The sequence below is a fragment of the Thunnus thynnus genome, chromosome 14, assembly GCF_963924715.1.
Source record: "Thunnus thynnus chromosome 14, fThuThy2.1, whole genome shotgun sequence".
Lineage (NCBI taxonomy): Eukaryota > Metazoa > Chordata > Actinopteri > Scombriformes > Scombridae > Thunnus > Thunnus thynnus.
This window is the reverse complement of record NC_089530.1, coordinates 12,119,228-12,147,009: the sequence shown is the minus strand read 5'-3', so window position 1 is coordinate 12,147,009 and position 27,782 is coordinate 12,119,228. Positions and strand designations below refer to the sequence as shown.

The 27,782-nt window shown below is 40.3% G+C and overlaps 1 protein-coding gene across 2 annotated transcripts; it reads left to right on the top strand.

Moving 5' to 3' along the window:
• The first annotated feature begins 189 nt into the window (after positions 1-189).
• On the top strand, positions 190-27,707 carry psme4a (proteasome activator subunit 4a). Of its 2 annotated transcripts, XM_067609850.1 has the most exons (48): positions 190-901; positions 2,174-2,314; positions 2,586-2,702; positions 3,966-4,022; positions 5,602-5,646; positions 8,496-8,645; positions 9,797-9,860; positions 9,951-10,025; positions 10,430-10,552; positions 10,644-10,736; positions 11,674-11,939; positions 12,100-12,286; positions 12,375-12,464; positions 12,568-12,632; positions 12,829-12,979; positions 13,074-13,172; positions 13,276-13,345; positions 13,444-13,511; positions 13,632-13,847; positions 15,054-15,211; positions 15,351-15,446; positions 15,728-15,783; positions 15,897-15,953; positions 16,077-16,132; positions 16,529-16,627; positions 16,790-16,852; positions 16,935-17,030; positions 17,246-17,377; positions 17,477-17,686; positions 18,461-18,597; positions 18,802-18,855; positions 18,941-19,070; positions 19,187-19,268; positions 19,372-19,525; positions 19,692-19,761; positions 19,879-20,004; positions 20,100-20,252; positions 20,516-20,620; positions 20,726-20,817; positions 20,901-21,032; positions 21,142-21,350; positions 21,511-21,596; positions 21,724-21,852; positions 22,452-22,607; positions 25,833-25,995; positions 26,100-26,233; positions 26,364-26,504; positions 26,745-27,707. In XM_067609850.1, exons 1-47 carry the CDS (start codon positions 705-707, stop codon positions 26,496-26,498), a joined length of 5,544 nt encoding a protein of 1,847 aa, XP_067465951.1. In that variant the 5' UTR covers positions 190-704; the 3' UTR covers positions 26,499-26,504; positions 26,745-27,707. The 2 variants fall into 2 exon arrangements, with proteins under 2 accessions (XP_067465951.1, XP_067465952.1); XM_067609851.1 differs by lacking the exon at positions 3,966-4,022.
• The last annotated feature ends 75 nt before the right edge of the window (positions 27,708-27,782 follow it).

Genomic DNA, 27,782 nt, shown 5'->3' with positions numbered 1-27,782 from the left:
ATAATTACTTTTAGGCTAGTTATTCTGGCCTTAACAACAGCAAATTACTGTTTGAAGAAACGCCATTAGAGGACACACGGTCTTAAGTGGATTTCAAGTCATCCTGTTTGAGTGGCTAAGGATAAGCATTTATAAAAAGAATGAATGAAGAGGCGAATGCTGGGAAGTGTAGTTCTCGCAGCAGCTAGCGGATATGACGGATGTGTTGTGTAGCTGGTAGCTGGGTGTCGTCTGCAGTGAGCTTTGCCGTAGTTGGATGAATCAGTCGACGTTGACAGTCCTTGGGATATGACTGTGCTTTTGTAGTAGGGAGCTAACTTTAGCTAGACCGTTAGCCGGTTGTCATATTTTTTAGGATTACGTTAACTGAAAGAGAAATATTCGAGTGCCAACGCGCTCTCCGGACAAATTCTCATTTTTCATTAGCCTTAATATCTTAATAAGATGACATCGACGATGTTAACGTTTGCGGGTAAAGGAAGCTAACTTAACTTGAGCTAAATGGTTAGCTAGCGTGTCGTCAACTTGTGAATCTCATAACTTAAGTCGCTGTGTGGGCCACAACAACCGTACGGTTCAATCTGAGACGGCAGCTAGCCGGGAAACTGCTAGCCGTTACATTAGCCGGGTAGCATAAAGGGCGAAGTAAAAACAGAGTAAAGTTTGCTAGCGTAGTGAAAGCTAGCCAGCTTGGGATCTGTAATATGAAAAAGGCACAGTCTGACACATTGGGATTTGTTCCTCAAAAAGACATCGTATACAACAAACTTCTGCCGTACGCGGACAGGCTAGATGAAGAATCCAATGATATTTTGAGTAAAATCAAAGGAAACTTGGGCCGAGCTGTCCAGCTCAGAGAGATATGGCCCGGTGTGCTGTTTTGGACGAGGAAACTTTCCACGTAAGTACTGTACCAATAATCTTAGCTATCCTAATTTGCATGAGCAGTTGTTGCTCATTTCATAACGCTTTTCAGTCTTGAGCCTCTTGAAGGTAACGTCAACAAACTGTTGCCTAATGTCGGCGGCCAACACTGAAACCTAATGTGCGGCTTTTCTGTGCACACGTTGTGTTTTTGGCTGTAGGTCAACACTGAAGATACACTGTTTAACTAAATAAAGTTATAGTAATAGTTGTTGTTGGGTGGCTCAGAAACTCTCTTGCATTGCTTTATAATCTGATATAGTCGTAATGGGTTGTTTGCTTATTAAACTACAATCTGCCCAATGTATCTGATTAGGCACGGTATGGGTTTCTTAATCTGGGTGATCAGAGTGCCAAATAAACAATCTGACCCAGGCAGTACAGCACAGTAGTCAGGGCACAAAATTAGCACCAGCCACCAGCCAAATGCTGGTTAAATATGCAAGTGCCTGGTAAATTTGCTTCACTCACCAACCAAATAAACAATGGTAATCTATTGAGAGGCTGGTAAAACTTGAACATTCACCAGCAGTTTGGCTGGTGGACAAAAGGCCAGTTTGCACCCTGTGTTTTGTTTTGTTTTTGAAAGCAGAGAATCAGGTTAACGCCAGATACCTCTAAATAAAACTAAACAATTTAAATGTTTCTTGTGAAGTTGCTTCAAGGGATTCCTATTTACACCCAACTTTTGATATGTTTGTAGACAGGAACATATTGTTTGTCGTGTTTCCACTGGATTTAGTTTCTGTTCAAGTTCACAACATTGTATTTTGTCCCCTTTTTGTATTTATTTAGTAAAGAGTCACACTGCCACAGCACAATTATTGTCAATATGACAGTTGATTACTTAGAGTGCTATTTCATTTTGTTGCACTTGGTTGCTGGGCTGTTTAATCCGTTTCAGTCCCATGCTGGTACATTGCTCTGTTCAGGAGTGACTCACTGCAGGCTCAGAGATGGAAAGTTTACTGTGGGGATGACCCAGATTCACTTCATCGGTATTTTGGCATATTAATGGTGATACAAACAGTTTATAACTGTCATTTTCAAAGGTCCCACACATGTTCAACTTTGGTTTTGTTATTTTAAAAAATGAACCAGTATTTTGACTCTTTGAAAATTTGGATGTCTGTGTAAGATCATAAGCACATTTAGTCTGTGTTGTTCATGCTGCTCACATGGGCTCTGACCACTTACTATGCATGTTAAAACTGGAGCAATTATTCCTAATTCTAATCCTCTGCTCTAGGTACATGCGCCTGTACGGACGGAAGTTCAGCAAAGAAGACCATGTGTTGTTCATCAAGTTGCTCTATGAGCTAGTGACGATCCCTAGACTTGAGATCAGCATGATGCAGGGCCTCGCCCGGCTTCTTATCAACCTCCTCAAGTAAGAATGGGCCCCTTTTGTCTTACACAACAAGATTGTATACATGATAAGCACAAACTTATTCTCCACTCCACTTTCTTTCATTTTTTCTCTCCAGTAGTTAAATTAGATAGTTAAAAATATGCTGCAAAGTGACCATTGATAATATATTTTTGCAGCCTTATTGAGCCACATATTGAGCCATATTATGTTATATATTCCATAGGTTAAGACGATATGATGTGTTAGGATCTGTGTGCTTATTCTCTCCTGTTTGTGATTCATCTAAAAGGAAAAGGGAACTACTGTCACGAGAGGACCTTGAGTTGCCGTGGAGACCACTGTACGAGCTGCATGACAGGATTCTTTTCTCTAAGACAGAACATCTGGGCCTCAACTGGTTTCCCAAGTATGCCTCTTTTTTACTGTTTTTTTTTTCAATATTGTAACTACTGAAAAAAACGTACTACTCATTTCTGTTTCCTTTTGACTTTTTTTTCCAAAATTGGAAGTGATAGTATAAGCCTGCCCCCTTTATTTCTTCTACAAAGTTCCATTTAGTTGATGGTAAAACTCATTATAGAAGGACAATATACTGTAGAAAACAGAACAAACATTGTGGCATGTTTTGTACCTTCCCACTGGGAAAACAGAACTTGTCCAGTGACAGAGTTGCTGTCAATGGACCAGCTTATGTTGATGTGAATAAGACTGAAAAAACTGGAAGCTAATTGTTATAGCAGGATAAACAATTATTTAATCTTTGCGTTGAGCATAAACAAAGACCTTGTTGGTTTCACACTATTTGCCAAAAAATTGCTGACATTTTCTTTTTGTCCTGATTGCCTTTAGATTAGCGCACAAAAGTCTATTCATTGCAATTTTATTTACAATTTCTTTACTTTTCAAATGTTTTCTTATAAGTAGTTCACAACTAAATGGCTTACAGCATGTCATTGAATACCTACTGTAATATTTTAACAGCTTAAGCAATGGTACATAACCAGGTCATACATTGTTTACCTCTCTTTGTCAGTTTGGTGCTTTGCAATCAATGAAACAGATTTTCAACAGGAAGTGTACTGAAATTGTGACTCTGACAAGTGATCTTTTGTTGAAAGAGAATATTTTAGACATCAAGGAAAATAGTTTCACAAGTCAGCTTTGTCATATCTTAGAATTACGAGGTTTTGTTGTATGTAACTTGAAAAAAGCATATTACTTATATTTGGACTAATTAATGGAGGACAAGTGGAAAATTCCTGAAGCCACATTCCTTTTTTGCAAGGAACAATGTCCACTACAACCTGAGCATTCAGTGCAGCTTTGGAGAGATTTTTAAATGTCTGTCTGCTCTACGCTGCACCCTATGAAGTTCTTACAGCAAGCAGTGCGAGGTGCTCTTTTATGGTGCTATGGGAACATTGTATGTTAATCACATAAATGCCTTGCTAGCACATCACTTTTTGCGTTACAGCCAATGAAAGCAAGCTGCTTCGGCTGATTGCCAGCTCACCTCTTTCAAAATGACACAGATGCACACAAAACATGATACTCTGATTACATAATAAATTGTATAAAGTGATGCATAGTATGTTAATATTTTTGAGTGACTGGCACTTTGTCGTGTGCTGAATGTGTTTTTTATGCCTTTGTCTCCTTTCACATTCAGTTCTCCACGGCCTCGTTCATCCTCTAAACTCATAATGCTAAAATTGGTTCAGAGGTGGTAAGGAAAATACTTCTCTTTGTGTTTTACTTTGAATTCATCCTTTGAGGCACTCACTTGTTTTTTTTTTTTTGTTTTTTTAATATATATTGCATGTGAAATCAAAAAACTGGACACCCCGTATGCAGCTTGTGACAGAAGATAAATAGAAGGCTTAATCAATGTTAACATTTCACTCATATTGGAGACTGTCGCACTGCAGCTAACAGATTTTTTTACTCTCCTCCTATCCCACATATTTGCTATGACAGAAACATAATAGACGTATGTTAAAAAATATTTTTACTGGGATCTCTTATAATAAGTCATGTCGTGTTCCCAGTATTTCATCTATAGTGGATTTTGTGGCAGCAATATAGTAACAGAATGATGATGACTATAATAGGAACTTATACAGTATATGATATGATACATTATATAATAAATTGTGTATTACCACATGAGCTGTCTGGCATCAGTATTTACATTATTAACTTCTCAACAGTTATCTAGATTCTGGCCCAAGTTCAGAGACGACTTTGCTGTTTCATACCCCTCGTTAGCTTGTTTTGAAGTTAGCCACTCCTGCACTACTACACAGTATTTTCAAGTCATGGAGGGGCTGAAGCTCCTGTCACGTTTCATCCCCTCCTGGAATGTGCTGGGGTGAACGTGAGGGTTCACTCCAACTTAGATAAAAAGGTCACATATACTAGAGTCTGGGGTTCCCCTTTCCTGAGTGTCTGAGCACTATGTAATGGTACACTCAGTTTGACTGGTTGTTGTTGTTGGATTTGCAGTGCATGAGTTTGACCTCGGCCTGTGTGTTGTGGGCTTACACTGTTAAACATTAAGTAGTACCCATGCATTCAGGTACTGTAGTTGCAGTTTGGCTTGCAGAGTGTCACCCATAATTCAGAATATTAAATGTGTAGTATGTCAGCTACAAAAAGGACTTGAAAGATGTCAACATTAGTAACTAGTTTGTGAGTGGGATTAGCAGGGCATTTCCAGCAAGGCATGGCTTGAGCTTGCATGTGAGCAGAGAGGTGGGATTGCGGGCGGGGAGCTCAAAAGCTGTGGTTATATTGGTCCAGAGCTTTCAACACTGTTATGTGACCAGAGCCCTGAGATTGCAGTCTATATGTGAAGATAGTCATGTCAGGACTTTGTAATGTGTAAGAAGTTTTATTAATAGTCACAAATACAAAACTACCTCCAACAAACTGTTACAGCAGTGATTGAATTTAAGCTAGCATGTTCTGAATAAACGGTTAGGGAACTGTTGACATATCAATCTGTATTTTCATAGGCTAGCCATGAAGGTTAACCACTTTTGGCAAAACTGACTGTTTATTTTTAATGAAGTGATTGTAGTCTGTTAATGCCATTTTATTAAGATCTCCTCCCTACACACCAGCCCTTAAAGTTCTCTCTTTTACTGTACACCAGTCAGGTGTGTAAAGAAGTTTCTGTGTGCATGCAGTCAAATTCAAATTGCATTGGTGTGAAGATTGTTTAACTGTTACTCTAACATTAGCGTTTCAGTGCCTATTTGGATACATTAGTGACATTTTTTTCTCTTTTTCTTTTATTCCAGCTCTGTGGAAAATGTGTTGAAAACCCTTGTGAAAAGCTGCAGACCGTAAGTACACCTTAATAATCATTGATCTGTCTGTGTTGCCCCACAAACCGCAGTAACTATGCTAACAATGAAACTGAGAAAAATGGCTTCCAAGTTGTTTGACTGTCCAGCCAATTGTATTATGGGTAGAAAAGCGATGATGTGCTTATTAAACATGTGCTTTTTAAGTAATTTTCATGGCTAAAACCCATGACAAATTGTTTGACCTATGACCCCAAAAATGCAGATACTGTACTCTGCCTTTGTATTACCCTAAACAGATATATAGGTAATGTAAAGGCAAAACGCAGTAATTACAATCTTAGTGTCTTCTTCCTGAGAAAATCTAAATGTAATTTGATTTCTTGTTACATTATATCTGTATTTAATTGTTTTATTGTGTATTAAAAGGTTGAAATAGATGAGTTATTAAGAAAAATTGGAGGAATCCTACAGCATTGTTTTGTGAGGTTTAACCTATTAAGATGGCTTGATGTATTTATTTTAATTGTAAAATTTATATATACTTATTTTTAGAATTAGATATATGCTGTTATGGAATATAATCAGGTTCCTGTCTTCATAGAGATACATGATATCAATCAAATCTAGGTTAATAAACTTTGAAAGTGCTGTAATGCTTGCTGTGTAGATAACAAGTCGAAGTTATATAAATTATGACTTAGCTACATTGTGTGTGAGGTAACACCTGATTAAGGTTGTGTTATGTGCTTCCTGTAACCCATTAAATATACGAGAGAGAGAGAAGGAGGAGGGGCCGTCAGTCTGTAGACTAATGTTGATGTACTCTGTTGTCCTGTTTAGTAGGGCTGTAGTCAACCAAAGAAAATGTTGGTCGATTGATTTGTACATAATCTTCAACTAATCGATTAGTCGCGGGGGGGAGGGGGTTCTGTTGGATGTAACAGGACAGAGTGCACAGTGAACTCAGCAGCCACACATTTCTCTGTTCTCTATTCCTCTGTTTAGCGTCGTCAGGTTAGGCTAACCCATTGTTGCTAACTGTGGAGCTAACCCCCTTTACTTTACCAGCACATAGGGAAACAACAGACGTGACTTTTTAGCATTTATTAACTGACACACTGGAGTCTGTACTGTACATTTACTGCCAGACTGACAACTTACAGCTAACCTTTCCCTCTGCTCCGCATCCACTGTCACTTTCCTGCCGCTCACTCTCTCCCACCCGCTATGCAAACATACTACGCAATGCCCCATTCCCAGGCAACTACACAGAGGTAGACTTGCGTGTTTTGAATACACCCCCGTTTTCACAGGTAATTTGTTAGTGTGTCCCTCCAGCTGCAGGAAATAATAGATTAATCCTGGAAGGCTACTGATGTAGCACTTTTCTCCTTATGAAAGTAACACAGCAATTATTCGACCAATGAGAATTTGGTTGGACGAGAGCATATCAACCAATTAATCGACCAGGAGACTACAACCCTACTGTTTAGTTAGCAAGCGCTATTGCAGTGATAACTAAGCTATTGCTATATACTACGATCAGGTTAGCTGACAATACACTGATGAGAAACCAGTGGAGAACACAAAGATTCCCTTCTTTGGATTGTCCTGAAATTAGCTAGAATACAGGATTTACAGGCACTGAAGCCTCATTCATTAACAAATTGGATGTCTGTCGCAGAGCACAGTAACTACACTTACTGCAGTTTGCCTTGGCTTTGGTTTGATTTTGTAGTTAATGCAATTTTTACATCATGATTTCTTTGACAAAGAACAAGACTGAACTTAGACAATTTGTCACGAGATAAAACAGACTTGAAAAACAGAAAAGTTCAATTTCATCCATAACTCAATTTTGACAAAAATTGTAGTTTCTGCAGTTTGGTTTTGTAGGACTGAGTGAATGTCCTATCTTTTAAAATTTGAGCTCCCTGCTTTTGAATGTTGTGGATATCGTGGATGTCGTAGTGGCTGAAGAAGACCAGTGTTTTTCTTCATTATTCCAAAGCTTTGCTGTCACCAGCAGTTCCCTGAATGTGTTCATTTTAGTTGTGCGCATGCAGATATCTCGGGCGAGCTCTAGGACGCGTCCCTCAGTTTACTCTTAGGCAGATAATCCTATTATCTCATCTAATTCTGTCTTGTGTGAGAGTTTCCGGTTACTTTGAGAAGGGAGAGTGATTTGTCGCCAGCTTGAGACACCGTGGATCAGCAGAAGGAAGTAGACTCAATTTGAAGTAACAGTTTTTTGAACGCCTCCAGTGACTGTAGTATCCAAGAGGAGACTAGGTGACCTGAAATAACCTGCTGGGTTTACACAAGCACATAATGAACCATGACAATCCCCCTGTTGGACTATGAGCCCAGTGGAACCACAGGATTTACCCTAACAGCTAAAATGTGCCAGGTGTATGACTATAATCTCTCCTCTGTGGAACATTGCGCTCCAACATTGAAATTTCAGTAGCTGCTGATTGATGTGTTTTTCCAGTCTCCAGTCTGTAATATGAACATAATAAAAACACAGATACAGACCCAAAATGAGGATTTGATTATTTGCAGTTATGTTATTGCTCTGAAGATATGTATAGATATAAGTATTTATATGCGTGTAGCTTGGGTTTTTCTCCTCAGAGTCTGACAGTGATGTCTGGTTGTCAGTTACCAGCATCTGATGGTCCCGAGTTGTGTAAGGATGAGAATTGTAAGTGACCTAATAGGCTTGTCCATCTTTGCAGTGCTCTCTAAGCTGCTCTGCTGCTTGAGATGCTTCGAGTGTCCATATATACCCATTCATAAGCTGGTGAATGATATTAATAACGTTCCTCTCAGCAAATGTCATTTTACAAAAAAAAGCTAATTGTGATTCTCTGCTCATACAGATATTTTTCAGAATCTGCTACTCAGGAGATGCTGGATGAGTGGAGGCCGCTATTCTGTCCCTTTGACGTCACCATGCAAAGAGCAATCAGCTACTTTGAACTGTTTCTACCCACGACTCTACCCCCAGAACTGCACCAAAAGGGATTCAAGTAAGAAATTGTAACCAATTGAATTAGTACACATTTCCATGATTGATTCTTGTGGCTGATTTTTTTAATAGTATTTTTCCTGCTTTTTTTTAACCACATCATCTGGTTTTCCATTCTCCCCGAACCATTACGCAGTGGCGTAAAGATGTGTTGAGTGATTTCTTGGCAAACATAAGACCCCTTGATACTGTCAGAGCATCCTTTAAATCTCACTTTTTACCTAATGTCTTAACAAGGTTGCAGAATGTTGATCAGATGCATCTCTTCACAGCCACTGTATTCAACATTGCAGAAATAAGTTAAAGATTAATCTTGGATCATGATGACAATACTGAGGAGTTTGCATGGAAATGAATTTCTAAATTACTATGTTTGCAACACCTTGCATGCTTTGGAGAATGTAGGTGGTTCTGTAGGCAAAGAGTACAAACTTGTATTCGGCAGGCTGCATATTAAAGGAGCCAAAATTAGTGAGGAGCATGTATGAGAGGAGTTTGCATCATTAAGGACTCTTAAAGAAAGTGACATTTATCATAGAGGCACACTTATTAGAGAGGGCTGTGCAATATGACCTGATACAGGAAATCTCATATCCCGATAAGGATATATATCATGATATTGCACAATTTCTGTAAATTCTATGAGTAGTTTCTGTGTGCAGCACACACGGAGAGCAGAAGAGAGTAGCCTGACCATAAATGACAACAAAACGCAGTAAAGACTCTCACACTGAACTGAAATGAAACAAGTGCACATAAATAAAGTAAGTAAATAACATAATAAACATAGTCTCTACTTCTTCTTGAGTAAAAAGCTAAGAAGAGTAGTTTATTATTGTAATCTGCACAAAAGATAGATAAACTCCAAATGATGAAATATATTTCCGTAAACAGTGTGATTTGCAACACAATGAAATAAATGATAATATGAAACAAGAGACGTTTTTCTGTTGTCACACAATATATTGTCATATTGCACAGTCCTAAGTCAGGGTATGTTGAGTGCCCCTTTAAGTCCTGCCTGTCCCACTCTTTCCCTGCCCCCAAACCTACTTTCATTTCATGAAATTTCCTGTAATGCTTTACTGTTAAATGTCACATGAACTTAGCAGTGCTGTCTTTTCCTTTTGTAACCATTTGATTGTCTGGCAGGTTGTGGTTCGATGAGTTGATCAACTTGTGGGTGTCTGTGCAGAATCTTCCGAGCTGGGAAGTGGTGAGTAGATGAATTTGTCAAAAAAAATGAATGTGTAGTTAACAGTATGTGTGTTTTCCCTGTGTAACATGCCATCCCGTATCTTTTTAGCACCTGGTCAACCTCTTCGCTCGTTTGGCCAACGACAACATCGGCTACATTGACTGGGACCCCTATATCCCGAAGGTTTGTCGCCCTCTTTTTCTGAATAACCCCTTTCCACCACCCACTACACAGTTTTGTTTTTGTTTGTTTTTGAGGTTTGTGGCACATGCTTTCATGTGTGGCCTGACCTTTGGGATTTTGGCTCATGGTGTGTATTTCATGGACATGGTGCCTGTCAGAGAAACAAACTATCAAGTTTCCTTGTTGATCTTGTTCTCAGTCGCTGACGGGAAGTGACTTGCATCATGTTTGTGTGTCAACTGAGTGACTATTTTGATCCATCCATATGTGACAACACCAATATGTATAAACATAAACATACATATGATACATTTTACAACAAAAAACTCCACATCAACATAAGTATACAAGTCATAAGGCAAAGATTATTAGGCCTTAACATTTTCTTTTTTTTCACATTTCAGATTTTCACAAGAATTTTGAGGAGTTTAAATCTCCCTGTGGGGACCAGTCCAATGATGGTACCACGGTATGTCACCAACGCCTACGACATCAGCCATGTGGTGCTTTGGATCTCATCGCTTCTGGTTAGTTCATCGTTCATAAACGCTTCTTTAATTGCAGCTACATTTAGTGTTGAAAATGTTGTCTTAGTGACCCGTGCTCTGTCAATTTCAGGGAGGACCCAGCAAACAAGCTCAAGCACAGCTCAGTGGCCTTTTCAACAGTATTACATCCTTCTTCCACCCATCAAACCATGGCCGCTGGCTGGTGAGTCACTTTTTTTACCAGTCGACCAACTTTTTGTGATCAAAATATGACAGTATGTTTTACAGTTGACATTTTAAATTTCGCTGTAAAACATAATCTTGAATGTTTGTCATACTGAGGGTGTGATAAATGTGACAAGAAAAGAATCATAAACAATCTACAGAAATCATGAGTCATGCTGTTTAGACTGCTCCCAGTGAGTTTAAACATGTCACTCGTCCAGCTTGTTCCAACTATAATTCCAGCATCATGTTAACACGGCTTAACGGCACACGGCAGCAACGGTGTCAGGGGGAGAAATCATTCGTCATCATTTTTCTAGGAAGCTTCCCATCGGCTGCTTGGGTTTACTTCAGTATGTAGTTCAGAAATAACGAGGGAACATGTGAGTGAGATGGCTGCAATGCTATTAAAGGTCACTTGGAGCAGGCCCACATGCCTTTCTGTTTTGAGGAACCCCCCTCCATTAGATTTTGAAGAGCCACAGGCAGCAAAGTGTCCTCACACACAAACCTTTATTTTTGGCAAGGGGATGAGTTTGTGTGTATTCTAGGCTGTTGCTTGGAAACATGTGAGATTGTTGATCCATTTAGCTGAAGCTACTGAAGTCAGATCAGGATATATCATCATTGATTACTGGGAACAGGAAGAAAAGTGGAAATTATAAATTCCACGTCAGTGTGTAACAAAAAGAGTCATCCACTGATGAAACCCAGCTGATATTGATCCCATGATTTGCTCTTCTATATAAAACAAGTAGGCTGTGTTCACAGTGTATTGGTCTGTGTTTTGCATGTCTCTTATGTCCTCTGTGTCTCCAGATGCTCCATGAAACACCCTCTACACTCTCTATTTGTCCTGACTACATGGAGGCACACTCTCCGCTTGTGTGTCACTACTTTGTCATGTAGCTGTCTTTTTCTGTCTCTCTGTTCAGATGAAGCTCATGAAGCTCCTCCAACGTCTCCCGGCCAGTGTCGTCCGACGGCTGCACCGAGAGCGCTACAGAAAGCCCACGTGGCTAACACCCATACCAGACAGTCACAAGCTCACAGAGGATGATATCACAGACTTTGTAGAGAGCATGATGCAGCCAGTTCTGCTGGCCATGTTCAGCAAAACTGGCAGTCTCGATGCTGCCCAGGCCCTGCAAAACCTAGCTCTAATGAGGCCTGAGTTGGTCATTCCCCCCGTGCTGGAGAAGTAAGTTTGCACCAAACTACAGAATTTCAATGATGCATTTGATCCAAGTTCTGCTTCTTATGAATCTGGCACACTGTTGCTAGTTGTCCGTTTTAGATAAGAGACAAGGCCACACTTTTGAAATGAACAAAGGGCTCATTGTTTTCTGCTTCTACCATAGAACATACCCTGCTCTGGAGACTCTCACGGAGCCCCACCAGCTGACAGCCACTCTGAGCTGCATGATTGGTGTGGCACGGAGCCTAGTGTCAGGTGGGCAGCGCTTTCCTGAGGGCCCTACTCACATGCTCCCCCTGCTCATGAGGGCTCTGCCAGGCGTCGACCCAAACGACTTCAGCAAGTGCATGGTGGGTGCTTCGTGCAGCATTTATTCAGTGCCTTTATTGTTGTTAAACCTCTTCAAATCTAATGTAATTATTATTCCTGTCCCCACAGATCACATTCCAGTTTATTGCTACATTTGTGACTCTTGTGCCTTTGGTGGACTGTTCGTCTGCCCTACATGAAAGAACTGACTTGACAGAGGTGAATCACTATTATTTTTCTCACCTCATTTTTCACAAATAAATGCAAGGTGTTAAATGACGCTTGCCGATAGCAACTTCATATTTTTTATATGGCTTTTTAGGTGGAAAGAGAGATGTGCTCAGCTTCAGCTGAGTTTGAAGACTTTGTGCTTCAGTTCATGGACAGGTATGTGGAAGAGTTTGGATGAAGAACATGTCAGTAATGTCTAAATCAAGATTCACATCATATTATTTCAATGTGAACATCTATGTTTGTATCAAAGTTTTATGTTCACATTCTGTTTTTGTTTTAAAGAAAACATAAATGCAGCAACACACATCAGTATGACTTGTTACTCAAGAAATTAAACACTTCTCCGCAGATGCTTTGCCCTGATAGACAGCAGCACTCTGGAACAAACTCGTGAGGAAACAGAAACGGAAAAAATGACTCATCTGGAGAGTCTGGTAGAGCTCGGCCTGTCTTCCACCTTCAGCACCATCCTCACACAGTGCTCATTGGACATCTTTAAGGTCAGGACCCAGTCTTTTCACACTTCTCTCATTTCACAGTTTTCATTATTTCAAGTTAATATATGGACACGTTTGTCACATTGCTTTAAAACAGGTGGCTCTGGAAAAGGTGTTCAACTTTGCAACCACCAACATCTTCGAGACACGTGTGGCTGGGAGAATGGTGGCTGACATGTGCAGAGCTGCTTCCAAGGTGATTCTTGTGCACTCATAAACCTTCGATGTAGGTCCAAAGTATCAATGTCTTGTAGCTTACTTCTTACTTTCCTTATCCCTTGCCGTGCTTCTGTTTTCAGTGTCACCCTGCAGAGTCGCTCAAGATGTTTGTGCCACACTGCTGCAATCAGATAAACCAAATTGTTGTCAGTAAGTACCAGCGAACAAGAATAACAGTTTCCATAAGAGGTGGTTTTCAAATAAGGTCTTTGTCACTTGCCTGATGCACACTTTTTTTTTTTAAACAGATGAGGAAGTGTTGAATGAGGAGGAGCTTGACAAGGAGTTGATGTGGAATCTCCAGCTACTATCTGAGGTGACTTAGCACACTCATGATTAACTAATTTCACCCCTAACTTTCCATTGTTACCAACAGCTCCTAATTTATAATTTTATACTTCATCATATTCGTCTCTTATTGCCGTATGCACCTCAGGTTACTCGAGTGGATGGCGATAAGATCCTGCCGTACCGCTCTGACCTGGTCCAGATTTTGCAGTTGACCCTCCACCTCAAGTGTAAGCAGGGCTACACTCTGGCTTGCAACCTGCTGCACCACATCCTCCGCTCCTCTGTCCTCATCTACCCCACAGAGTACTGCAGTGTGCCAGGAGGCTTCCACCAACAGATAAGTGACTACATACCCATTAAGGTAATTGAATGATCATTGATTAAAATAAAATCTCAGAAGCTCATAAAGCACTGTATTCTTGTATTCATGTCTCTTAGGAGCATATACACTCAAAAAGTTTGCACTTGAAGCATATGACTCAGTGAGAAATAGTGTTTTAGAAACACTTGGCAATAATAGACATTCGTCCTTTAAACCAGATAAGTCAGACAACCTCTTGTGGCGCTCAGTGTGATCTGTTTTGATTAATTGTCTGATCCTCTCTTTAGATAGTTTTTCAGTGAAGACAGTCTGTACTTTGATCCCATTAAGTATCTTCCTCAGTAGAGGCATGCCTAGTAGATTACCTGGCAGGAGAACTGAAATGTGTCGCTTTCTGTTAATCACAGTTGCCAGGAGTAGTGTAGGCCTGGATTATTGTACTAGTGTTATGTGTTGAGGCAGTATCTAATTAAATCCATTTTTTCTTTTTTTAACAATAACACTGAGGTACAAGACCTCATTTTATTTATTTATTTATTTATTTATTTAAATCCTCCTCTTTTGTTGCAAAGTGACAGTAAACACAGACACAGGTAGAGTGAGGAAACATGACAAGAAGTAAACAAAACCCACCACAAGAAATAAAGAAAAACAAAACAAAGAACAATAATTGTACAAAAAGTAACTGATATTCATATCATATATTGTTTAGTCTTTAATGCAGTGGCATGGTATGTTCAGCCATGTAAGAACTTCAGTTCAACAAGTTAGTCCATCAGAGTCCGTTAGTTGTTGGGTGAATGTTGTTATTCACCCGAAATACTATAACAATGAAATAAACAAAACATTGTGAATAGTTCAGACACTCCTAGCACCTTTACCCCTCCGAGCGCTGGGAATGCCTGTGATTTCTCCTCTATTACCATTGAGGAAACATGCACTGGCAATTTGCACGCTGTGGTCACTATTCTGATCTGTGTTTAGATTAGTTGCATTGGCAGATGCCCAATTTCTGTTTGACATATTTCTATATATGAATGTGACCCAGATCAGATAAGATATGAAATCTCAAATTCCATATCTATTTTCCCTGTTTACACGTTGATAGTGAATATACAAGCTGTGAAAAACAAATTGGTTCAATTTTATCAGTTGGCGCAACTGTAGCCTGACTGACATTTTTACTGAACTAATATATAAAAGTTTAAACTGTGTTTGCTGTTATTGTTGTTGTTGTTATTGCAGGACTGGGGTCGGCCTGGGGACCTTTGGAACTTGGATATCCGGTGGCATGTGCCTAGCGTTGAGGAGACCTCCTTTGCTTTTTACTTACTGGACCTGATCCTCCAGCCTGAACTTCAGCGCCTTCAGAGATTTGCACAGGGAGAACAGGACATGAGCAGGTAAGGAAGAACAAAACTGAGTGCACAGAAATTAGATTCTGAATTCCCTTGAAGTCGCTAGCTATAGACTGGAGTCGGTCCAGCAATTCAATTTGGTTCTATAATGCATTTACATTTATATCATATATGTGTTTTTCAGAGATGATGTCCTACAGAGCCTGACCATCGTTCAGCACTGCCTCCTAGGAGCTGGGGGTCTGATGCCTCCACTGAAAGGAGAGCCCATCCCTGAACTGTGAGCAGTTGTATTTACATTCTCATCTCTTTCCTGACCAGGAAAACCAGAAAAAGACACTGTTGACTTAACAAATGATAGTCAGTCTAGAGGAGACCCTGTTGAATACTCATATTTATCATAGTGTATTATAAGAACTCTATGATGGACTCAATACAGGACAGATGTTTTGAGTAGTATTTTTATTACTATAAAGATCAAGTATCAAATTTAAAATGTGTTACATACTCTACTTCCAATTCTAAGTAATGAAGTTGGCTTTGAACCTGCTTTTTTAACAGGGTTCAGAGTATGGTGAATCTCGATGAGACCACCCTCTACACAGGAACGGCGTATGGTACGTACATCACTTCGGTTTAAGACCTGTTGGATGATGAAAGTTGTGCTCATAGTCTGTAAAATGTTGGGTTTGTTGCAGTGTATAATCTTCTTTGTTCTTTTCACCTGCAGATGAGTCCAGAGAGAATTACAGAGATGCTATCTGTAGTGTGATGAGACAGCTGCTGCGTAAGTGTTCACTCAGTTATTCTCTGTCTCAGGCTTGTGATCTCTCTTTATTCTACAGCCAATTCCCAGTCACATTCAGCTTATCCAACAAGTCATCTGAGTTCCTGTGCCCCCTTCTTTCAGATTACATTCTGGAGCACTCTGAGGACGACACCAAGTCTCTGTTCTCCATCATCAAGGTAGGCAAACAGTACCATAATAGGCTGTATACTTGTGAGTCTTAACATTAGTTTGTGTTGAATAATATGCCAATATCAGGATTCGGACTAAAGAGCAAAACCTCTTGTCACCCTTTCAACCAGCATTTCCTGATATATTTGCAAGGGGTTGGGGGGCAATACAGAGAGCTTACTGTTAGAGCTCCACTACTGTGTGTCTACTGCAGAACCACTGTATACCACTGGATTACAAAACATACACCCACATGATCTCTTTTGAAAAGCGACAGTGGAGCACTGAATTTATTTGGCTCACATTTTCCATCTTGAATCGCTTCCCAAGTCTCTACACAGCTGCTGTATGGATCCTATTGCCCAACACTAATCAATATTTTTTTTGTCTGTGATATCTTTCAGATCATCAGTGACCTGTTGCACTTCAAAGGTTCTCACAAACATGAGTTTGACTCCCGTTGGAAGAGCTTCAACCTTGTGAAGAAATCGATGGAAAACAGAGTGAGAAATCTGACATTTTATTGTACTTTCATTATTTGTTTGTTGTCTTTATCCTGGGAAAAATGTAAAATTCATGAACATTCCCTCAAAGCTTACTTTAAGTTACATCTTATGTTTAAAAAGCAATTCAAAGTGTCTAATGCCTTGTCATTGTATTTTCAGCTTCATGGCAGAAAACAGCACATCAGAGCTCTGCTAATAGACAGAGTCATGCTCCAGCACGAGGTAGGTCGTTAATAGAGAAATTAGTTTTGCGGGTGTCATTTAATTATACCATTTATAACTTTGAAACTTTGTGGTTTTTCAGCTTCGCAAGCTGACAGTGGAAGGCTGTCAGTACAGGAGCATTCACCAGGAGCTGATGAGAGATCTGCTGAGGCTCTCTACAAGCACCTACAGCCAAGTGAGTCTCACAGCAATCCGTCGTCTCCGTCTTAGCAAAGCATCGTCAGTGTGTCGACTATAATTATTTTTCAGCTTACTTTTCATTCTTTTTTTATCATATAATCACAGATTATCCATTACACATAATAAATCAATAGGACTAACATTTTATTTGAGCTTGTAATGCTCATGAAATCAATAATACCTTAACTGAGGCTTTTCATTACCTTCCAGGTGCGCAGCAGAGCTCAAAATGTACTGTTCACTGCACTGGGAACCTACAATTTCTGCTGCAGAGATCTGATCCCCCACGTCCTACAGTTCCTCAACCCAGAGAACAGCAGTGTCACGCAGCAGCAGTTCAAAGTATGACAGTCCTCTCTGACACGTCATGTTATAGAGTTTCCATATTTTGGAAGTTAAATTTAAAATTTCTCCACATGCTATCTCTCTTTACTTCTTTAGGGTGCCTTGTACTGTCTTCTGGGGAATCACAACGGAGTGTGCCTGGCCAATTTGCACGACTGGGAGTGCATTGCTCTGACGTGGCCCGCTATTGTGCGCTCTGGCCTCAGCTCAGCCATGTCCCTGGAGAAGCCCTCCATTGTGCGGCTCTTCGATGACCTTGCAGACAAAATTCACCGCCAGTACGAGACCATCGGCATCGACTTCTCTGTAAGAATAACCCCTTTACAAATGGATTATAGAATCAAAGGCGCTTTGTCTAGCTTTAACAGTTGAAGATCAGTAATCAAAATATCTTGAAACCGGAAGTTAGCTTTGTGTAAATTTATATCAAAGGTTATTATTTCTAAGCATTTACTTGTTACTTTCCAAATTAGATATTAAACCATGAAAACAGTAAAAAACATATATTATTTGAAGCTTTAGTACTGAATCCCAATTCAACTTAATCAAAAACTAATAAAAAATACAAAATTATAATGTAGTTAATCCCTCCTGAAATAATTACTTGTTTATTGCTACTCTAACATCAGAATGACACTTATCAGTACTGTGGGAATATTTTTACAGAACTTCCCTCTTTCAGTACTTCCTCAAACTCTTCAAATTAATCTGAGACGGACAAACTGGTCCTAAAAATGATTGAATAGAATAGTTTTTATACATTTTTAGCTCTGTGACAATGTAATAACCAGACTGTAGCTGTCACTGTTGTAACACATAGACTCACCATCAGAATAAGTGCTCTGAATATGATTCCTGATCACAGGTTTAGTGAAAGTTTTACTTGAACACATTTCCTCTTACTATCATACTCATAAAAAAAGCAGATTTCATCACTCTCCCTGCTCCCTCTGCTGTCAGCTAGTTCAACAAAACACTACTTCCGAAGACTTCTGAAAGCTTGTTTCAAGTTTCAACCTCTCCTACATGTAACACGATAAATTAATTTCTGCTACTGTTCGTATCTTTACATCCCTCTAGATCCCTGGTGAGTGCTGTGATGTGGCCAAACAACTTATGGTCACGGGCAGCCCCTTTCCCAAAGAACCTGTTCTTTCGGCGGAAGAAGCAGCAGAGGGCCTGAAGAGACAGGATGCCAAGAACTTTGAGTCTGTGGAGTAAGTTCACACCACTTGATTACTGCTTGCGTCTCAGAATGAAACACACGCAAACTCTCTGTACATGTCAAAGGTTTTTCAAAATGTTGACACACAACCTATCTGCTAATAGAAATGTTTACTCTACATACAACCTTTATGTGAGCATGATAAGGTTGGTACATAACAAGTGCAACAACTAATCATGTTCTACTTTTTTTGTAGGAAATACAAACAGCTCATTGGTGATCTGCTGGACCGCCTGAGCAACAGGAACATGTAGGTTGATTTAATATTTGCTTCTCTAAATCACAGTTATATTTATTTATTACTGTCTGTTACACCCACTTTGTTTTTGTTCCAGGCCTTGGAAGTTCGAACAGATTTCAATTGGCTTTTTGTCATTGCTGCTGAGAGATGACCACCAACTTCCACCGCCGGCTGTTTTGTTCTTTGTCAAAAGCCTCAATCATGACTCCCTCTATGTCCGCAAGGTGCAGCACTCATGTGGTTCCCTCCCACGGCAACTCACAATTCATGATGAGACAGAAAGTAGTAGTGCTTTGATTCACAACAATGGCATTTGAAAATGTCTTATTTTCTCCATTAGGTGGCGATATCAGCTGTGGCAGGAATCATGAAACAAATCAAGAGACCACATAAGAAAGTCCCAGTCAGCCCCTCTGAGCTCTGTAAGCATTGTGAAGTTTTGATTTGTCTAGAGCTCTCATATTTCATACTAATTTTAGTTTTTAAAACTAATTTCAAAAATCTTATCTTGCATCCAAAAAAAAGGTGGAGTGAAGGAGCCAAGTGGCATCGTCGCTGGGGACCGTCCAGACAACCAGTGGCTCCAGTATAACAGCAGCAACTTGCCACGCACACAGCAGGATTGGGATCGCTGTGTGTTTGTGGAAAAGACTCACTGGGGATACTACTGTTGGCCAAGGTTCATATTTTATAATAAAATTACATTGTTTTATCATCTTTTTTTCTTATTGTGTTTCTGTGACTGTCTTGATATATATATATATATTGAGCTGATTTCTTGGTATCTGCCCATTCTCCTCTTTCACCCTATTTTTATTTACCATCACTTCGTCATCATTCTCTAGAAAACTGATGATGTATGCTCCACTGGAGGAGCAACCCAAGCAGAACCTGACCAGAGAGGAAATGACAGAGGTTTGTTTACAATAATGAACACACACCCCAGGGAATATAGGCACATTTAATTTAATGGTGAAAGCATCCAATCGTATGAAGTAATGTTAAATTTTATTTTCATGCCCTTCCTCACAGCGGGAGCAGATCATCTTTGACCATTTCTCAGACCCAGTATTCATCAATCAGTTCATTGAGTATCTCTCTCTTGAGGACCGAAAGGGCAAAGACAAGTTCAGCCCTCGCAGGTTCTGTTTGTTCAAGGTGAGATTCACTGAGAGTACTTTCAAATGTAGTAAAACACCTGCAGTGAAATGAGCAAATAATGACGAATTTCTTTCTTTCCCGTGTTCTTCCAGGGATTGTTCCGCAATTTTGGCGATGCCTTTCTGCCTCTGCTGCAGCCACACATGGAGCGCCTAGTGGCCGACTCCCACGAGAGTAAGCAGCGTTGCGTTGCAGAGATAATCTCTGGCCTGATCAGAGGCTGCAAGCACTGGAGCTACACGAAGGTAAACATTTGAAACTCTCAAGTAGTAAGGTGGCTAGATGTTCTGCGTTCTTTTGGTCAGTCTCTGGGCAGTACCTTTCTAAATAAAAACATAATTTAACGTAACTTCTTGAGGTGCTTTCATTTGCATCACATAATTTGTGAGGGGCCTTCCTAGACCCCACGACCACTGTTAATTCCTACTTACTGTGGTTGTATTGGTCACTTGTTGTACATATGTTAACTTTGTCTTGAGAAAATATTTATCTCTGTGCTGTTCTCCAGGTTGAGAGCCTTTGGGTGCTGTTGTGTCCACTGCTCCGCACTGCCCTGTCCAACATCACAGTGGAAACGTACGCAGACTGGGGCACCTGCATCGCCACAGCCTGTGTAAGCCTTTACTTTCTTACCATCCATTATGTCTTTATTCTTCCATTTGTAAAACTTTTGTCACTCACCCTTTCATCATCATGAATCTGTTTCTGGCTTCTACAGGAGAGCAGAGACCCGCGCAAGCTTCACTGGCTGTTCGAGATGCTAATGGAGTCTCCAGTCAACGGAGAAGGGGGCTCTTTTGTCGATGCCTGGTGAGTAGGAAGCTTTTCCGCTTTAAGCAGATTTTGATGTGGCTAACAAACTCTGATGATTGTGCTTCTTTTTTTCTTGTCAGTCGTCTCTATGTGCTGCAAGGAGGCCTAGCTCAGCAGGAGTGGCGTGTGCCAGAGCTCCTCCACAGGTTGTTGCAATACCTGGAGCCCAAACTAACACAGGTCTACAAGAACGTACGGGAACGAATCGGCAGGTGAGCCGCTCTTTACAACCCCCAGTACACATGTATGGATTCGCTCGCGACTTATTGCGAACTGTATTCTTTCTGTCTCATCTTATCCTCTGATTTCATATCCTTCCAGCGTGCTCACCTACATCTTCATGATAGATGTCAACTTGCCATACACTCAGCCAACCACTTCCCCGCGCATCTCGGACTTCACAGAGCGAATTCTGTTGCAACTGAAGCCCCTAACTGAGGGCGATGAGGAGATCCAGAACCATGTTGTTGAGGAGAATGAGGTGGGAGAGCAGGATGAGAGAACTCAAGCGATCAAACTGCTCAAAACAGGTGGGTTAGCTCTCCATTTCCTGTCTCTAACACTGGTTATTGGAGGAATGGTTGAAACAATCGGGAGGTTATTTTAAGAGAAATATAGATTTATTTTGTCTAACATCCCTAATTAAAGCATTCTTTTAACAAACAAATTCCTGTCTTCAAATGTCTGCAGTGCTCAAGTGGCTGATTGCAAGCGCTGGCCGCTCCTTCTCCACTCCTGTCCCAGAACAGCTACGGTTGCTTCCCCTGCTTTTCAAGGTGAAACATGCTCTCTTGTTAGATTAATTTAGTCCTGACCCCCCCTAGCTTCTTCACCGCCACACTTGAAGTGACTTAAAATAACACAATGCCCTAACTGTTAACCCGTCTCTGTCTGCTGTTTCAGATTGCTCCAGTTGAGAATGATGACAGTTACGATGAACTGAAGAGGGACGCAAAGACCTGCCTGTCTCTGATGTCTCAGGGACTGCTCTACTCAGAGCAGATCCCCATGGTCCTCAGTGCCCTGCAGGAGGTGAGTCATTCACTTCTTACCTGCATCACACATGACGAATCCTCGCATTTTATAACCTATAGATTAATAAAAAGGTTCAAACTGAAATAAACTTTTGAGTCAGCCCTGCTGACCACTCATTCTTAAATCACTCTGTGACAAAATATATTGTCATTATAGTGTCATAGTGAGTGCAGCTCCCTGGAGTATAAATGAAAAAGGTAACTGACATTATTCTGGAGGTTTGCCTGGGGATAAGGGTACACTTTCTGGTGTGCAACTGGTATTATTATTATAACATAATATGAAAATAAAAAGGAAATGACCAACATAATATTCAGTGTTGAGGAACATTCATTAGAAACTGAGCAGCTTTAGGCTGTAAATTGGTGTGACACATGCACATCGACTGCCTGGACTTGTTCATGTTCACAAATTCTGATTCAACTGTTTGATATTGTGTAAATTTTCAAAAATTGATGGAATTCCCCAAAAGCAGAAACTCTGTTACAAAACCCCCCTAAATGGTGTCCTCATTCACCGCAAGGTCTGTTCCTCTTGTGAAACAAATGCTCCAAGTCTGTTATTGATGTGGGATGGTTTTCTTGTGTGTGTTGCAGATTGCTGGCAGCAGCTCCTGGCACGCTCGCTACACAGTGCTGACATACCTCCAGATTATGGTTTTTTACAACCTGTTCACCTTCATGAGTGACCAGAAAGCAGTGAATGATGTCCGCACACTGGTGATAAAGCTGCTGGAGGACGAGCAGCTGGAGGTAAAAACAAGCATTCATTCAAAACTGTTTCAAATCATTGAGAATATAAAGCCAAAAACTGAACTAGGTCAGTTTGGCATAAGTCACTAGAAGATGGTTGGAAGATGGACAGACATATGGCGGTCTGATTATATAATAATCGCCAAGCTATTGGCCAACACATGCTTGTTTATGCTAGCAGCCACTCTCACTGTCTTTCGGCTTCACTGTAGTGATTCAGCACTCTCCTCCTGGCTCTCCGCTCTCTTTCCCCCCCTCTGGTCCTCTAGCTGTTGCTATGGAAACCGCAGGCTGCAGTAATCTGTTGCTATGGAGATAACGTTTAGATTGAAGGAGGATGAGAGGGAGAGGGATGGAGTAGAGACAAAGGAGAAGTGGGGGATGGATGGAAGTAGCCATTTTTTTGGCCTCTTCAACTAAGCTAAGCCTGATTTAACGTCTCCGAAGGTCTCGCTATATGAGACTTTTCTTTCCTGTCATTTATTCAGATCCACCTTTTTATTAGAAGATTACACATGTTCATAGAAAATCAACTGACACTAAGACATATTTCATGTACAGTCAGACATTGTCCAGTGATCCTCTTAAGACGGCCTGCCCTTAGATTAGGGTCCAAAACCTGTGCCAAAAAGGGATGAACGATTAATTGATTGATCACAATTAGACAAAGACTTATAACACTGCCTGACCCCCCAACCATCACCCGAGTATTGTGTTAACAGTTTGACATGGGGACTTCTCTGGTCATTTACCTGTAAAACAGTCTCACACAATTCAGAGGAATCATGGGTAGTAATCTTGATCAAAATCAAATGTTGTTGAATGACCATAGAGGGCAGCTCATTTATCTCTCTCACTGCATTCACTGACATCTTCCTTTTATTATATTACAACGTAAACAGTGTTTTTTAAAAGAAAACCTGCTACTTTATAAAAAAGGTGAAAAATAGGTAACTTAAAAATACACTTAAGAGTAAAACTGTAACCTTATTTGCCCTAGTGGTCCTATTTAAAGTAAGAAGCCTTTCCTCTGGGGAACGCTGCTCAAAGATCTGCATAATACCCATTTAAAAGTTTATCTCTCTCACTGAGAACAGAGCCATAAAATAAATATGCAAAAGGCCATTTTAGCATCCCACACACACATCCACCCCCAATCCCCAGCTGGCTGCTATTTCCATCCAGCTGGCCAGTGTACACACCAGTGGAACACCCTGCCTAGTGACATTGTTCCTGTGGTGTGTCTTATACAGTGAAGCAATAGGTTGTCAGTAAGGTGCTTGGGCTTGTGTCTTAGTATGAGAAGTGAAAAGAACTAGACTAGACCAGACTAGACTACTTGGCTACACTGTTAAATTATACCACGATGGTTGGAATATAAGATAATCTTTTAATGTTTGGAAAAAGACTTTTAAATATTTTGTCAAATTTAAATAGAAATACAATATTGCCAATCAAAAGCAAAAGGCCATGAAAATAAAGTCATCTTATTTAATATAATACAGTACTCATGAGCTCCATATTTTCAGAGCCTCACATAGCCAAGAAAGGCACCTCACTTCTGTAGTAGAACTCGGCACTGTTATGCATAACATTTTATATTTTATCTAGTTTTCGGGTTGTCTGTCCATCCGTCCCATTCTCGTGAATGTGATATCTCAGAAACGCCTTGAGGGAATTTCTTCAAATTTGGCAGAAACATCCTCTCGGACTCAAGGATGAACTGGTTAGTAGAGTAGATTTTGTTAGCCAACGGTCAAGGTCACTGCGACCTCATGTCCATCCCATTCTCGTTAACACAATATCTCAGGAACGCCTGGAGGGAATTTCATTACATTTGGCACAAACATCCACTTGGACTCAAAGATGAACTGGTTAGAATTTGGTGGTCAAAGGTCAAAGGTCACTGTGACCTCACAAAACAAGTTTTTTGGCCACAACTCAAGAATTCATGCACTAATTATGACAAAGTTTCACACGAATGTCTGATAGGATAAAATGATGAAGTGATGACATTTTATATCCAAAAGGTCAAAGGTCAACTTCACAGTGACATCATAATGTTCTGCAAAAACACTTATCTGGCCATTATTCAACAAACGATATAACTCAGGAACAAAAGGGGAGATTGTGACCATATTTCACATTTGGTCAGATACTGAATTGGTGTGTAGGACAATGAGAGCCAGGTCACTGTTACCTGGAATGAGAGCCAGGTTACTATGACCTAGACTGATGCCAAACATGTCAGCCCACCAACCAAACAGGAGACATCTGGAATATTGGGAAAAGGGCGAAGTACCCCCCACACACACATAGTGCAGAGACGCCCACTCGCATTTGGTCAAAGTCCAAGATAAGTGAAATTGAGAAATGTCCCACCCTTCTTTAGGATTTGGGATAGCCAAAGAGTCTGGTAAAGAGGATGAAACTTATCCACCCAACACGTACACATACACACACACACACACACACAGCCTGTCTTCATTATAAAAAGGCATGTCACGTTCTGTAACGTTGGAAGATATCTCGTATATCTCTACGTTGTTAGTAGGGCAGCTGTGAATAAAGAGATTCCCCATCTGACATCTGTGTCTCGACCAACTGATTCCTCTTTGATCCACCTCTTTCTGCCACAACAGGTGACACTAATCTTAGGTTCCCACCTTGAAACTGTGGTGATTTTATTAAATTCCTTCAAAGTCTTCACTACAAATATTATGAGTCTGAACAGACATGGATGTAAACTGCAACTTGACTGGCTGGTGGAGATATACAACCACAAAGTGGTATTTCTAGTTATACATGTTTTATTACTTTGATTGAGGGTCACCTGATATGCAATTATAGGTGTACAGTGAGAAAAGAGGTACAAAACAAAAACTGGATTAATGATTCAAAAACAGGGAGGATCTCCTGTCTTACCCTCTTTGGATGACCCTTGAACAACCTGCCTCTCTTTTAGTATAAATCATCCTCAGTCCTAATTTGTAATGTGTTTATAATTGGAATTCTACATTCTGGACTTTTTATAAATGTAAAATATCATTCAAGTACCCATTTAGCAGACAAAATCCCAAAGGACATTATTATGTTGATTACAGGCAGCAAATTTGATCTGTGTAATCAGTTGGATCATTATAATTTGTGTTTTAATTAATACTGTCATATAGTGATATAGTGCACTTCAACTTCCCATCTCCTCTTTCTCTGTTTGTTTTGTAGGTAAGAGAAATGGCCGCCACCACACTCAGCGGCTTCCTTCAGTGCAATTTCCTGTCCATGGACGCCCCCATGCAGGCACATTTTGAGGCTCTGTGCAAGACTTGCTTGCCTAAGAAGAGGAAGAGGGAGCTTGGATCTATAGTGGACACTATACCCTCTGCTGGTAAGGAACTTATCTAGGTTTAACTTCTCACAAAAATGTGTCCATACCTCCTGTATGCTATTCTCTCTCATTTTAATGGAATCTCTCCTGTTGTGTTTTCATAGACCTGGTGCGGCGCCATGCTGGTGTTCTTGGGTTGAGTGCTTGTATTCTCTCCAGCCCATATGATGTGCCCACCTGGATGCCCCAGCTGTTGATGGACCTGAGTGCTCACCTCAATGACACCCAACCCATTGAGGTATGTGTAATCACCTTCTGTAGCCTTTATATTGTTGCATTGTTGCAGTTGCCTAGCTCTTGGTGTCCACAAATATTCACTGACTAATAAATGACAAAAATAACAAGAATATGTTTTTGTGGCCTTCCAGATGACTGTGAAGAAAACTCTGTCTAACTTTCGGCGGACTCACCATGACAACTGGCAGCAGCATAAGCAGCAGTTCACAGATGACCAGCTGCTGGTCCTGACTGACCTGCTGGTCTCCCCCTGTTACTATGCCTAAAACCAGGTAAAGCATTTTAACACTCACACTGTCCATGAGACATAAATATCACTGAATAAACACGCAAGCACACCCAAAAGACATCCGACTAGATTAGCATTCATTACAGAATAACACCTATGTCTTAGGGGACATATAAATCTTTTAAAGGGATATTTTATAGGGATGAGTGAGAACTCTACTCACAGTTTTGTGTCTGTTTTTTGTTTCACTTGAATCCTCTTGGGACATCCTTAAACTGTACAGATACCAGCTTGCAATGGGGAGGAGGCTCCAGTCCATGACTGATGAAACATGCTGCATCACCCTGGAAGAAGAGTGACACACAAAGGAATTGAGTTGTGGCGCAAGGAAGGATTGAAAAGTTGTGTATTTTATGTATTTAGCTCATTTACATTTCTACTATACTTAATATTTAAGGATCAATCATAGCAGGGATGAACGGCCTGCAGTTTGTAACATTACTGTACAGACTTTTCTTCTTTTTTTTTGGTTTGTTTGCGTGCACATGCACGGGTGTTTGTGTGTGTGTGTGCGTGTTAATGGGATGCTTGAAGACATCTGCTGGTGTCCCACACATTTCTCAGGATTATATCCCAAGTATCAACTCTGAGCCAACACGATGTCCTATTGAAGGACATACTCTTTACTATCTTCCAATAGTGAAGTGTTTGTTACAAGCCACAGAGAATTGACTATTGAACAATGGTCTCTTTAGATTAGACTTTAACCTGCAACACACAATGTTTGTGTGACTGTTTGATCTATATATGATTATATACATCATGTATGCATATATCATGGTATAGCAAATATGCACAAACATATTTATTTATTTATTTTACTTTTTTTGAAGTGCTATGTTTTAATTCTTTGTAGAATATTTCTGAAAGTTAGTAGACGGCTGAGCTTTTAGCAGTGGAGCCTATTCTCATCTACTCTTGCAAAGAAAGGGAGAGGGCCCGCTCCCTGCTGCGGTGCTGTGTGATGCGTTTGCTGTGAGGACCTGGGCACAATTCAATTTCATACGTCTCAGTGCAAGAAAATAACCAAACTGCCTGTCCGTAATTGTGACCTCTTCCCTCTGTATCATTGACCTTTTTCTAAAACCCTGTGAGGTTGAAATTATTTTGGTTTGCATATGTTTTCCCCCCTGATGACTTGAAATCAGTCTAAGCATTGAAGCATTTAGTACCTCACATGTGTATAGTGTAGTGCCAAAACTGCAGTGATTTTTTTTTTTTTTTTTAGATGTACTGTTTGCTTATTGAATGACAATAAATT

Bases quoted from the DNA above. Each gene is read 5' to 3' on its own strand.
- psme4a (XM_067609850.1), top strand. From the start codon at position 705: ATGAAAAAGGCACAGTCTGACACATTGGGATTTGTTCCTCAAAAAGAC. The intron at 902-2,173 runs GTAAGTACTGTA...CCTCTGCTCTAG, and splicing joins TGGACGAGGAAACTTTCCAC to GTACATGCGCCTGTACGGAC. The intron at 12,465-12,567 runs GTGAATCACTAT...ATGGCTTTTTAG, and splicing joins AAAGAACTGACTTGACAGAG to GTGGAAAGAGAGATGTGCTC.